The sequence below is a fragment of the Doryrhamphus excisus genome, chromosome 22, assembly GCF_030265055.1.
Source record: "Doryrhamphus excisus isolate RoL2022-K1 chromosome 22, RoL_Dexc_1.0, whole genome shotgun sequence".
Taxonomy (NCBI): Eukaryota; Metazoa; Chordata; class Actinopteri; order Syngnathiformes; family Syngnathidae; genus Doryrhamphus; species Doryrhamphus excisus.
In genome coordinates, this window is record NC_080487.1 from 6,580,019 (window position 1) to 6,594,699 (window position 14,681).

Genomic DNA, 14,681 nt, shown 5'->3' on the forward strand with positions numbered 1-14,681 from the left:
GCCAGCCAATCACAGGGCACATATAGACAAACAACCATTCACACTCACATTCATACCTATGGACAATTTGGAGTGGTCAATTAACCTAGCATGTTTTTGGAATGTGGGAGGAAACCGGAGTACCCGGAGAAAACCCACGCATGCACGGGGAGAACATGCAAACTCTACATAGAGAGGGCTGAGGGTGGAATCGAACCCTGGTCCTCCTAGCTGTGAGGTCTGCGCGCTAACCACTCCAATTGAGGCACAAAATATAGGTGAGTACGACAACATCTACTCTGAATGTCTCAATCTCTCGCACAAGTTTGGGTTCCTTCCACACCAGAGAAGTGACAAGAACCAGATTTGTATACTGAAGTACTGAAGACCAGGCCGCCCAGGCGAGACGCCCTCGACCACTACCCAAAACGCAATGCACCGAACCCTTATATTTGCCCCCGCAGGTGGTGGGTCTATGAGGAGAAGATTCTGTGTGGCTTATTTGGGCTGGGCTTGGGCCAGGCAGAGTTCCAAAACCACTGCTGAACAACAACTCTCTCTCTCTATATATATATATATATAGAGAGAGAGAGAGAGTTGTTGTTAATATAATAATTATAATATAATAATATCATAGATAATGTTCATGTGTTCATGATTGACATAAAGATTGTGAATGAACATGCTTTTCCCCTTTAACAAACAGCCCAAAACAAGCCCAAAACAAGAACAAGCTTTGTAACCCGTCTACAAAATTTACCTGCGTTGAAAGGAGCCATAGCGACATCTAGCGTTTCGGAAGGCACACAGCACACTGCTAATAATTGAGATGGAGATGTTACAGTGCATGTAAACGGGACACTTTGAAAAAATGGACAAACCAAACTCAGTCATCTGATTACATTAGTGCCACTAAATAAATTAAGGTACCGTTGTTGCAAACCTATCATTAGTGTTTCAGCCTGTTTCTGTGACGTGGAAAAAGTTCCTAAAGAGTTTATTTGTCTCAATTACCTCTGTGTTTAAAAATATATATATTAGTGGCTATGGAAAAAAAATCTAACGAATCAGATTAGACTATGAAAATCCTTGGACGATGACAGCTCCGGATTACTGTGAAGGCCTCATTAGTCACATGCTGCAGCAGACTGCCCTGGTGCTAGTCAATGTAATGGCCCAATGAGAAACAATGACAGCAGGACATGTCAGAATGTTTGGTCACCCTCTATGTCACGTCAACAAAAGAGTGAGCAATCGAATGTGACAGACAATCTCTGACACTGATAACTTTAGAGAGCAACAATGGAGCTGGGAATCAGCTAAATCGGACTTAAAGGGAAATGGCGTACATCCGCCATTGCTGCTTCTTCTTCGTCTTCTTCCCCCATACACAAACACAGGCTCATCGATGACGTAGGACACAGTCTCCCTACCACTCATGCACTCCGGTTAACGACTCGTCGGTGTGATTGTATTTCCAGTCAAGACAAAGTTTTTCCAACAGTTTTCACGGGGGAAAACGTTAATGTGAACAATAGTTGTGTTTTTGGACATTATAACATTTTCATTCACTTCTATTTGAGCGTCAAGAGCACCGAAAGCACCCGGATGGACTGTCATGGCCGCCGTCGCTGTGGTTCCACAGTGAGGAGAAAAGGAAGACAAATGTTCCTGTTGAGTGTTTTTTCCGGCGCCACATTCTCCTTATAGTATTCGCCGTCAACTGGACCAAGCCTGAACTTCCATCAAGTTTCTAGTAAGAAATGACCTATGTTCCGTAACTTTGAATTGCTTTGCGTGGGTGGGGGTGCTATTTGTATGTGGGAACGCTGATCAATAGACTCCAGGCAGACCATGCAATCGATTATCAGAACGTTCAACATGTTCATTGTTGAAATGGCACAATGACTGCTATGTTGGGATATGGTCTCTGTTTTAATACTTCTTGTAATTCTACTGATGCATCGCCCCCCTCCCCTTAAACTTAGCCGACAAAGTCGCCCCCAAAAGTAAACATGGATTGGGATCATAGTAACATTACTATGCTAAGGCTGTGATAGTGGATGCACTTTTCTTACGGTCAGTACTGCCAACTTTTTCTCTCTTTTATGCAGTAATATATATGCTACATTTTAGAGTCTATGTAGCATACCTCAATGCATTCAATCCTAAGTATTTCTTGACCTGTTAATGTTAGCTTTTGCCAAATTTGCAGTGTATTGTATCTGATATTTCTATAGCCGAAATACCAACCTAACAGAGGTTATGTGTTTACAAAGATAACAATGTTTTTATTGACATTTTCAGAGCCATATTACTTTAATAATATTATTATTCAAGTGGTATTAATTCTGGAAAATTTTATTATTGTGGGTGTACCTGAACTAAATTTGAAACACTGGGACTACGTTAAAAAGCCATAGCATTTCAGTATGTGGAATCAAACTATGGAATGGATTGAGTAAGGACCTCAAACAATGCACAACGATGAGCCAATTCAAGAAACAATACAAGCAGTTGATGTTTGCTAAATACAAGGATGAGGAGTCTTGAACATGATGTGCTATATATATCACTATATTGACAGTTACCATGGTACCCATTATGTCGTTGTATGGTCATATCACCTCCTACTTCGGTACGTGACAAAAATTAAAAAATATATATTAGGAAAGCAGGAAGTGAACAAATGTAACAGTTACTGATTGTAAAAGTACCAGATGGAGGGGTAGGATTTAATAAGCTTTGCTTCTTCCTACTCCTTTTGGAATGTGGAACTGTGAACTGATTATGGGATGCACTCAATTGTAATCTGATGCATGTTCAAAAGAAATAAAACCATTACCTGTAGGACAGGGAGGAGAAAGGGATGAGAAACCAATGTGTTTGACAATCGCAGTATCGATAGCAGTATTATCACAATGATAGTAGCAATCATGATCATGAAGCTGGGCTTTTATTTTTATTGACATTTGGTACTCGGTATTTGTCTGGAAGGCCATCCGGAATATAAAATGATCAAGCCAAAATCAGTATGCGGATCAAAAGATTTGCTGTGGCGACTCCAAAATCAGGAAAAAAGCAGAAACAAAAAACAGAAAAACAGTACTTTTTTTTAAAATTTTGTCCATCATCCACAATCCTTATGTGAAACTTGAACACACGCATCTTCTCTTTTCTGTGCTGTCTTAAGATATGAAAACAGCTTTTAGACATCTTATAGATATTGCACGTGGAGGCTGATCAGAAATATAATATAATAATAAATATTAAAATTATTATTATTAAAAATATAATGTCCTGTTGCAGGGGTCTCCAACCTTCATCACTATTGCAACTGTCAAGTCTGTGTTTTATTTATGACTGGCAACATTAAGATTGTAAACTACTTTATTTACAGGGGAAACATTGTCACAGTGTGAACTATTTCTCCGCTATTTCAGCAAAATTCAAACAGGAACAAAGAGTGGGGATCTATTGCCCTGCTTGCGTGTTGCCCATGAAAAGAACCATTAACTCAACGAATGCTTTGATGTTTCTGCTTTCTTTCAGATAATCTGTCATCCTCAGAGAAACTCAACTTGGTGTTCATGTTTACCCCTGCTTATGTCAGGTAACTATAATATCTTAGTCCCTTTTTCTCAGGAAAGATCCATGGGGCTTTGCTGGGGTTAACTCATCCCCTAGGACAGGGGTCTCAAACACGTGGCCCGCGGGCCAAATGTGGCCCGCAGGACACTAGTTTGAGGCCCCCACCTTGATATGAAAGTTTCATGTTAGTGCGGCCCGTGCAAGTTTGATATGGATGCTGTATGGTATCATGTACCCAGAAAAAAATATTACATTTGATTAATGTTCATGTTAAAGGTTAAATAACTGTTAATAGTTATCCTCCCTATCCGTGTGGAAGTGGTAAGTTTTTGGCTATTTAAGTTTAAAGGAAATAACTTGAAGGCTACCGTTTAGGTCTCTAGCTCTCTAGTTTGCGAGTTAGCATGTGTCTCAAGACCCTGCAGTTGCGCAATATGTTGTAAATAAAAAGAGTATAAATGTGACTATAGTCGTGTTTTGTCATGTCTACAGGGCTCTAATAATGCTTTGTTCATTTTAATCTGAAAAAAATAATTTGTCTACCCACCATAAATTTATTTATTTATTACTGATTGATTGATTTTCTTTATTCTTGATTTGTTTATTTATTTTTCATCTTATTTTGTTTTGTTCATTTATTATGGCAAATCATATTTATGACTTTATTTATAGGGTTAGGCATTGAGCATTGATTGGAACTGGTTCTGACATTTCGATTCTCCCGGAACCATTCATTTTCTAACTTCTTGTACCCAAGTTCAGTGATTAGCTAGCTACATAACAAAAACAAACAAACAACAAACAAGGATGCTCCACTCATAGAATTAAACCCCCCAGATTCACAGTTTACTGCCCCGTTTATGACGCACTACACCGGACCTTTCATCCCGTTTTTGACGGACTACGTCGGACTTCTTTCAACCAATCATGTAAGCAAAACGATAAATGATACGGATCTTATGCCAGCATTGCCCAATTCAAATATCCAGCTAACTAATGCTGTGTACTTAACTGACATTAATGCTAGCATTAGCCAGGAAGTTGACCAGACCGTGCCTTACTCTATTCACTTTACTTGTCTACCAAGGTGAAGTTAGTTTTTCGCGGTGGATAATTCATCTCCGCCGCTGTTACTTTTAAGTTGGCAGTTGGATATATGGCTCCCTAGCAACAGTGATAGCGCTGTTGCTATGTAGGTCCCACCCATACTTGGGACAGTCACTGAACGACTATTGCATTGAAAAGAGTTTGTTTTAAAAGAGTCATATATTCTAAATAGGGCTGTCAAACCATTAAACATTTTCATCAGATTAATCACAGTTTTAATGAATTAATCACCACTAACAACTATGTCTGAAATATGCCCATTTTTTACTGTATTTCATGAATAGAAAGATAAATGATATATATATATATATATATATTTGTGGGGGGGAACTACATAGCAACAGCGGTACCACTGTTGCTACGGAGCCATATATCCAACTGCCAAAGTGAAATTAACAGCAAGAGAGATGAATATCCAACGTCCAACCTGAAAAACTAACTTCACCATGGTTTAGGTAAGGCAAATGGAGTACCACCAAATGTGAAGTGTAGTCAACTTGCTGGCTAAAGCTAGCGACAACGTCAGGTAAAGTACACAGCAATATGCTAGGTGGAATTTGAATTGGCCACCATGTTCACAGTATAAAGCAGGGGCCTCAAACTCAATTTACCCTGGGGGCCACTGGAGCTAGGTTCTGGGCACGGCTGGGCCGCATCAGGTTTTCCAAAAAAAAACAAAAACGCATTTATTAAAAACAGAAAAATATACAAACTTTTTCAGTGCTTTGGTTCCGATTTTCTACAAGAAAAGCTCTGATAAAACATTCCACTGTTCTCAAATGTTTTAATTTTTATTTTTCTGCACAAAATAAGATGAAAAATAAATAAACAAATCAAGAATAAAGAAAATCAATCAATCATTAATAAATAAATATAATAATAATAAAACTTAAGAAACCTCATATAGTTGGTGGGTAGACAAATTATTTTAAATTAAAATTAACAAAGTATTATTAGAGCCCTGTAGACATGACAAAACACGACTATAGTCACATTTATACTCTTTTTATTTACAACATATTGCGCAACTGCAGGGTCTTGAGACACATGCTAACTCGCAAACTAGAGAGCTAGCGGCCTAAACGGTAGCCTTCAAGTTATTTCCTTTAAACTTAAATAGCCAAAAACTTACCACTTCCACACGGATAGGGAGGATAACTATTAACAGTTATTTAACCTTTAACATGAACATTAATCAAACGTAATAATTTTTTCTGGGTACATGATACCATACAGCATCCATATCAAACTTGCGCGGGCCGCACTAACATTAAACTTTTCATATCAAGGCGGGGGCCTCAAACTAGTGTCCTGCGGGCCACATTTGAGACCCCTGGTATAAGGTGTAATTTGTTTGCTGCTTCAATGTTGTCATGAGACCCACGACATTTATTGTTTTACCAGATTGGTTGGAAAATGTCCAGCGTAGCTCATCAAAAGCGGGGTGGGAAGTTCGGTGTAGTGCCTCATAAACGGAGCACTCTCTGTAAGCCGTGAATCTGGAGGTGTAATCCTGTTAGTGGTGCATCCTTCTTTGTACAGTCCTCCTTTTTAGGAGGCCTCCTGCTGCGTCTTCTTTTTTGATGTCATGCTGCTGGCCAATCACCCAACGTAGATAAAAAGGATGGTAAAACATGAACGATTACGCCAGAATTGAAATGTCTGAACTGCTTCCTATAAATGCTCGATGCCCAAGCTTATGTAGAGTTCAAGGTGGAGGTGGGACTGCATCAGGGATCAGCTCTGAGCCCCTTCTTGTTTGCTATGGTGATGGACAGGCTGACAGATGAGGTTAGACAAGAATCTCCATGGACTATGATGTTTGCAGATGACATTGGGATTTGTAGTGAGAGTAGGGAACAGGTGGAGGAGATGCTAGAAGAGTGGAGGTTTGCCCTGGCAAGGAGAGGAATGAAGATTAGCCGCAGCAAGACAGAGTATATGTGTGTGAATGAGAAGAACCCAAGTGGAAGAGTGAAGTTACAGGTAGAAGAGATACAGAAGGTGGAGAATTTGAAGTACTTGCGGTCAACAATTCAGAAAAATGGAGATTGTGAAGAATCGTATGCAGGCAGGATGGAACGGGTGGAGGAAAGTGTCAGGCGTGATGTGTGATAGAAGAGTTTCAGCTAAAATGAAAGGAAAGGTAAACCAAACTGTGGTGAGACCAGCCATGTTGTTTGGTCTAGAGACAGTGCCACTGAGGAAAAGACAGGAAGCAGAACTGGAGGTAGCACAGATGAGGATGCTGAGGTTCACATCGGGAGTGACCAGGATGGATAGGATCAGGAAGGAGTACATCAGAGGAACATTACATGTTAGAGGCCTTGGAGATAAAGTCAGAGAGGCCAGACCGAGAAGGGTCGGACATGTCCAGAGGAGAGATAGTGAATATTTTGGTAGAAGGATGCTTCGTTTAGAGCTGCCAGGTCGGAGGCGTAGAGGAAGACCAAAGAGGAAGTTTATGAATGTAGTGAAGGAGGACATGAGGGTAGTTGGTGTGAGAGGGGCAGATGCAGAAGACTGGGTTGGATGGAGGAGATTGCTTTGCTATGGCGACCCCTGAAGGGAAACGCCGAAAGAGAAAGTGCCAACAGGGCAGACGGGCAATTCTGATGCATGCTTAGCAAAATAAAGCACAGTGAAACATTTTTTGTTTTAAATTGTTTAAAATTAATTGTACTCAATATGTGAGTAAATAATCTATTTATGTATCTGCAGCATATATAACATACTGTATACTATTGTATATCCATTCATAATTAATATTGTTTTAAAGTTAATGCCTCATTTTAAAGTGTGCCGACTTTTATTTTGTTGTGGCGGTGCTATACTCGTTTGTAATTATGTTCTCCATTGTTGTTTTTTATAAAGCAAATTACAATTTGGGTCTCAACTCCTTTAGAAAACTTTAGTAGACGTTTCCCAAATGACAAATGTCAGAATACACAAGACAAAAGATGTTTACGCTGATTATCACAAAGATTTTAGTTGAATTAATTAATTTGACTGCCAATGCCAACATGGAGGATTAATATCCAAGCTAAACAGGAGGTAATCAAACGTTTGCAACACATTTAAAAAGCAAATGTACAATTTTGTACGTGGCGGTCACCATTTTGGTTTCCCAAATACCAAACTTGTGACAATACACAAAACAGAAGATGTTCACGCTAATTATCGCTAAGATTGGCGCAATGTGCCAATAGTTTCTCTGGAGGAAGAGACATCTGGAGATGAAACAGTGAACTGGAAGAACATGGAATTAAGCCGTATTTATTCAAATCACAGCTGGCTAGTAAACAAACACTTCACAGCTCGTCGATTTTTCATCAAAATAGTAGTCAAGCCAAAACGCTGTTCAATTTCAGACTGATACCGTAAGTTTGTTTTCGTTTCCAAAAAATGAACCGTTTACACATAATCATTCTTCTACCATACTTCAGATGTGGATGTGTAATGTCAAACTTGTTTTCTCTTTTGCAGAAATTGCTAAATTCACGACTATGGACGAAGACCTTAAAATACCCAACAATTCTGCCAAAAATGACAGTAAGTCAGTTGGAGCGGATGTCAAGGACTCTGTGAATTTCAAGGAGGGAACACTCCATAGTCATACCACTCCAGATGGATCTTCTGTCAAGAGACATGGCTCCACCACAAGAGCAAATTGTAAAATTCAGCAAGGGGCTGTTTTTTCCGGAAACATTTTAAGCTTTGGCTGTTCAGTGTGCAAGGACGATTCTACATACAGTCCTAACGATCTTCTTAAACATTTCCGAGCAGTCCACAATGGAATCTTGCCCACTTACCCTTGTGATTTGTGTTGCTTTGTTACACATGAATTCGCTGCTCTTCAACGCCACCGCATTGAGCACAAAAATACCTTGGTCACATGCGAGCTCTGCTGTGATGGTGTTCAATATTCCCTGCTGTTACTGACTAGACATTACATTATGTGCCACAGTCTTAATGGACAGTTTTACTGTGACTGGTGTGAGTTTACGACTGTGGATGCTGGGACATTTGTCCAACATATCCATCATCACAATGAGAGTCCCTGGAAATGTTCCAAGTGCAGACACGTTAGCTTGAATGAAGTGGACCACCAAAAGCATCTAAAAATTCACACAATTTCATTCCCCTTCATTTGTCAAGTGTGTGGATATCGCGCGACAACCATGAAGCAGCTTCAAAGACACACCGTCGCTTCTCACAAAAATGACTCCGAGCGAACAAATCAATGGAAGACATCACCGGATGGAGCCGCTTCCCCGTATTCTTCTTCAAGCAGCAAACCTTTGCTTAAAAAGAGTTGTCAAATGCAGGAGGCACAAATGATATCGAAATTGTGTGGTGTGACTAGGATCCTACCACACCACAATGGTACACCGAAACCAGAGACATTTATGCAAGCATCCCACCGAATTGTTGCACGGACACCGGGGAAAAGGGACGATTCTGGCAAAGGCTCTCTTACTGCGGAGAAACCCACTACTGTAATGTTGCGGCAAAATGACAGATCTGCATCTCCAACTAATCCTAATGCACTGACCGTTCTAAGGGTCAAGAATAAAATATCCCTTCCCCCAAACTGTACCACCAAAGTCATGGGTTTTAAGATGGTTGATGGGAAAAAACATATAGTTCTCAAAGTAATACCAACACTAAAAGAAGACACCCATCAAGATGATTCGTCAGTTGAAAGTGCGGACTCTTCAACGACTAATTCTGCGTTTGATAAAAGTGATGACTTTTTTGAGAAGGGACATTCCTTGACTGGTAAAAGCTCAGCATCGCATAGCTCTACCTTTTCACCAGTAAGTGGACCTTCTATTCCAAGTGAAGATATCATGACCGTTAAGGTTAAAATTGAGGATGAGGAAACCAACGTGGATACTACACTGCTTACTGAAGATTTGGGGGAACAAGATGGCGGCTCTGCAAATGGTTCTTCAGCATCAAATCATGACTCATTACATGGAACGTCGAATGATGTCAACCAGAATTCCCAAAGCAAGATGGCTTGCTCGGAAATTCATTTGTTGGACAGAAAGTCAACCTCTTGCACCATATCTGGAAGTGGATCACAAGGCTCTGATACCTGTGCTGGCCAGTTCACAGATGATCCTTTGAATGTTTCTCAGGAAATATTGAATAATGAACCAACCTCCAGTAATATTGAGACTTGCGGGGCTGAACATGAGCAAGTAATTCCTCAGACAGGAAAAGGAAAGCTTGTTGACGAACACAAAAATACCTCTTCTTTCAATATTACAGAACTTTCTGACCAATTTGCAGAAAGCATTGTGAGTATCAAGAGTACATACCCAAGCGGCAACCAAAACTGTCAGAAACAATTGGCTAATTTAGCTTCGCCGTCAGAAATGGCCTCATTGACTTCACATGAAGAAAGTGCCACGCTCGCACAAAGTTCTCTTAACCAGAAAGTATTTGCTTTTCACAACTATTCCAAAGAAGCCCTCAGTACTTCACTCAGTACATGTCAGAAAGATGGCAGCATGTCTGAAGTTACAGCAGACAAAGGCAGGTTTAGCTTGGCTTCAGAGTCTTCAGAAACCTTCGAGGATGGTGACGACTTTGGAGCCGATGCAGATGAGTGTGAAAACTCCGAGTTGGTGCTAAAAGATTTTAACGTTATTAAAATTGAGGAGGATCTCATTCCCATATCTTCTCCGACAAAAAGTACTTTGTCTGCTTTGGGTAGTTTTGTGAAACAACACTCGGATGCAATCATTTCACAACAACTCAATAAGGAAAGAGTTGAATCTTCAAATGTATGCAATGACTCCTCCAAACAAAGAAAAGCTACTCCGCAAAATGTTCAAATGCAGGACAGTATGCAGCAAGTGCTCTTGAGCAACAATGATCGTTTTGCCATGCCAGTACAGCTCAAGACCACTACAGGTTTTAAGCTAATTACCAATTGTGTAAATCCTCAAATCAATGTATCTTACATGAAATCTGGGTTTTCAAGCTCGAGCAGTTCTACCGGTGAAACTGTTTCTCCACAGAGACAAATGATAGGAACTTTGAAGGCAGGAGCTAATGAAAAAGGGACAGGACTGATTTCTGCTCTCCAAACTGGTGTTGGTGCCTCTCCAAATCATTACCTCATTAATAGCCCAAGTTCAGAAAGTCCTGTCCCTTCAGACAAATCGGGTCATACCCAACCAACTTGTTACTTTCTTCCAAGGTCAGTTCCATTTGTTCAGGCCACAAAAAGCTCTGGCCTCAAACTCGCAAACGCTAAACTCCCGCAGAATTCCAGATCAGTTCTGGCTATGCCCGTAAGCTCTGCTTATAAACCTATCAATTCGCATAACGGGCGGCAAGCATTTTTGCTACGGTGCATTTCTCAGTCAAAATCGAGCGTACTTGTCAATCAGCAACAGACTCAGTCGTGTCAAACCAATGAAAAACGTGGAAACAAAGTTGTTTTTAAAATTGTCAGCCCAACAACAAGCCTTCTTAAAAGAGGCACCCCCAGCTCAAATTGTCAACCTTTTCTTTTGGCCACCACCCCCCCAAATCCTTGTTTTATTATGCCATCAAACAAAACAAATGCCTCAGAGAGTCTAAGAAAGACCATTACCATGCCAAATCCAACAGACGACACAGTCGAGGACTTACCCACGGAGTTGATGGCAGGGGTGAAATCAAGTGAAGCAGACAAGCCTATTCTAGCGCCAAGGTCAATCCGACCTCCAAGTCAAAGGAAAAGACGCAGAAAAACATTATTTGATGAGCTTCCAGCAACAGGACATAAAGCAAGAAGACTTACAAACAACGTACAAACTGAGACAGACGCAACGGTGTTGTGGAATCCTATAGCAAAAGCAGTCGAAAGAACCTTAAGACTTGCCCCATTCAATTGTCGACAGGAAATCATATGCCCTCGTCGATATCAACCTGTTGTGGTGCTAAATCATCCGGATGCCGACATTCCCGAAGTGACCAATATTATGAAGGTCATCAACCGACATAGGGGCGCCGTCGCAAAGGTATCCCTGTCGCGGAAAACGGTCAAAGTACTCTCTGAACTTCATGCTCAAGAGCAGAAAACCTTGACCAGTGACGCAGTGGTGCGAAGCAGCGATCCAAGACCAATCGAGAGTCTTGTTCGGGAGCGCTTCCTTCTCAAACTGAAGCTCAAGAAAAAAAGCAAAAAGAAGTACGAAGTCGTGGAACCCTCAAGTTGTCAACAAAAACCTGCAATGTTTGACTGTTGGTTCTGTGGTCGCCTGTTCAACAGCCAAGAAGATTGGATCGGCCATGGTCAACGACATCTCATGGAGGCAACGAGAGATTGGAATAAACTTTTTTGAGACTTTACTATGACCTTTTGGACAAGTGGCATAGAAAATTAATGGACCTTTTTAATGAGCGAAAAATTCTATAAGAGAAACCTAATACTTATAAAACTGTTGTATGTTTCATGACCCTTTACTATGTTGTTTCATGTATCTTAAATTGTTTGATTTGAAAGTTATTTAATTGGTGCTTTTTCAAGAAAACAATGTTGTGCTAGCATGATTCCGTTCATGCACAGGTCACTCAACTGTGAATATGGTACACTGTAATTTATAAAGTTTTGGTAAAAAGCACTGGCTAAAAGAAATTGTAAGGGGCATTGTTGTCATTTCTCAGGTCTGCCTTGTAGATTTTGCTCAAATTCATAACTGTAGTCATTGTTAAAATACTTTATACTTTATATTACCATACAATATTTGTTTGCGTATCTTAACTCGACTGGCCATATAAGTAGTTTACAGTTTCTTTGTCATGGTATTCTTTTGCAGATAGACCACTTTCAGCGACAAAAAGTACATCTTACAGGGACGGTTACTCGTACTTGAATACAAAAACCAATTGTACACTCTATGCAGTTTTTCCACAAAGATGAAATACCAAACTCTGTTGTCAACCACTCAGGGTCTTGTTTGTTCGTTCTTGTTCTTAGGAACAGAAAATGTTTGCTTGTACAATCCATCAATGGTATTCGTCCATTTTGTTTATCTGGTATGCAAAAATGATACTGTTTGTTTGGGGAGTGTTTTGGTTTTTTTTTTTTAAATATTTTTACACACAGGCAGGTGACAAGTCACACATTTTCAGGGTTCGTACACATCCTTGAAAGCCTGAAAAAATGACTTTTTCAGTTATTGGGAAAATGACGGCAAGTGAGGCAGAGCCTGTCATGATTAAAAAAAATGACATACATATATACATACATGTCCTAAAAACCTAATATATACCTAAAATATATGTCAATTGAACTGTATTTTAAATGTATTTTCTGTATTACCTCAATAGATTACAACATTTTCTTAAATAAAAATAGCAGAATTTGCACATTTCCTGGATCGGGCGGCTAGCAGTTTCTATTGGTTGTCTTGACAGTCAGTAGAAACTTTGAGAACATATTTTTCAACATTTTTATTTTGAAGCCCTAAACTGGATTTTCCTCCTACAAATTTTTGTGTAAAATATTAGCATACCGAAACAAAAAGCTAACATTTGAAGAATAATTTAAAAACAAAAGCACTTAACCGATAATGTCATCTACCAAACGCAAAGTCAGTACCGGGTCGACGCACAGTGGGGTTCCCCATCCGGGTGGTGTCCCTGTCGGGTTTTTCCGATGCTGTCCGACTGGTATGGTGAAAACGGTCACGCCCTGGCCACGGTCAATCGTCAAAGTCACTGATCGTGGGCGTTCTCCATCATACCCAAGTACCTTGACACGTTCCCGTGATAGATGTGGCGTGATGCCGTACTGTATACTCGTATACCCATTCATAATTAACATTGTTTTAAAGTTAATATCTCATTTTTAAGGTGTGCCGACTTTTATTTTGTTGTGGCGGTGCTATACTCGTTTGTAATTATGTTCTCCATTGTTGTTTTTTTATAAAGCAGATTGCAATTTTGGTCTCAACTCCTTTAGATAAATGACAGAATACACGAGACAAAAGATGTTTACACTGATTATCACAAAGATTTTAGTTGAATTAATTAATTTGACTGCCAATGCCAACATGGAAGATTAATATCCAAGCTAAACAGGAGGTAATCAAACGTTTACAACAAGTGTGAGAGGAATTCGGTGAGGCCATGGGGCATGACTTTCAGTTGGCCTTGATGAGGTTCTAGCAAACTGTCCACCGGTCCACACTGTCTACAGAGGGGACAGGGTCCTGCTGACCTCCTCGACCGAGGATGTAGTCGGACATTGCAAGGAATACTCAGAGACCCTTCTCAATCCTACTGACATGCCTTCCAAAGAGGAAGCAGAGTCACACGGACAGTTCCATTACCGTGGTTTAGGTTTCTGTGGTGGTCAAAATGCTCCTCGGTGGAGAGCACTTGTTTGCGTACCGGTTGATCATGTGTTACTCAGAGGAGGGCATTTAAATGCAAGCTGTAGTGGCTTGCATCCTCTGCGTCTTCTCCGCTGGAATTGTTGTTTGTGCCGCGGCCACCTGACGCAAGTACTGGTGTGCCTTTTTGTGGGTGAGTTTTGAGATCTTCCCTGTCCTGCTTGGCATCCATAGAGGTTCCCTTTCTCTTTTTAGCTCCACTGTGCCTCCTGTAGTCACTATCGGCGTTTGGTGCTTGGGTAGGCAGCAGACCCCCCCCCACCCCCACCCTCATCTGACCCATTGGCTGTGCACAACTGTTATTAATACATTACTCATTGTTCTAGTGTATGTTTGTGGAGAGTGGGAGTATGCCTCCATTGGGGTCTTGAGACCGGTGCTTCTCCTTATTGGTAAGTCGCTGTTATTGCCTCATGACTAAATTAGTGATTTCATTGGTTTCATTGGCATTGTCACCACGGCGGGACCAAGCTGCACCTCCTGCGTTGGCCGGACACCTCAAATCCATGCAACCAATCGCTGGTCATTAAAATAATGCATAAGGCTAAAAAATAACCAATTAGCTAAAAATGTCGTCCAATACTTCTCTACAAGAGAGGA

The 14,681-nt window shown here is 40.6% G+C and overlaps 1 protein-coding gene across 1 annotated transcript; it reads left to right on the forward strand.

Moving 5' to 3' along the window:
* The first annotated feature begins 1,109 nt into the window (after nucleotides 1–1,109).
* Nucleotides 1,110–14,340, forward strand: si:ch211-214e3.5 (zinc finger protein 518A). The gene is made up of 3 exons (XM_058062531.1): nucleotides 1,110–1,735; nucleotides 3,532–3,592; nucleotides 8,164–14,340. Exons 2-3 carry the CDS (start codon nucleotides 3,586–3,588, stop codon nucleotides 12,024–12,026), a joined length of 3,870 nt encoding a protein of 1,289 aa, XP_057918514.1. The 5' UTR covers nucleotides 1,110–1,735; nucleotides 3,532–3,585; the 3' UTR covers nucleotides 12,027–14,340.
* The last annotated feature ends 341 nt before the right edge of the window (nucleotides 14,341–14,681 follow it).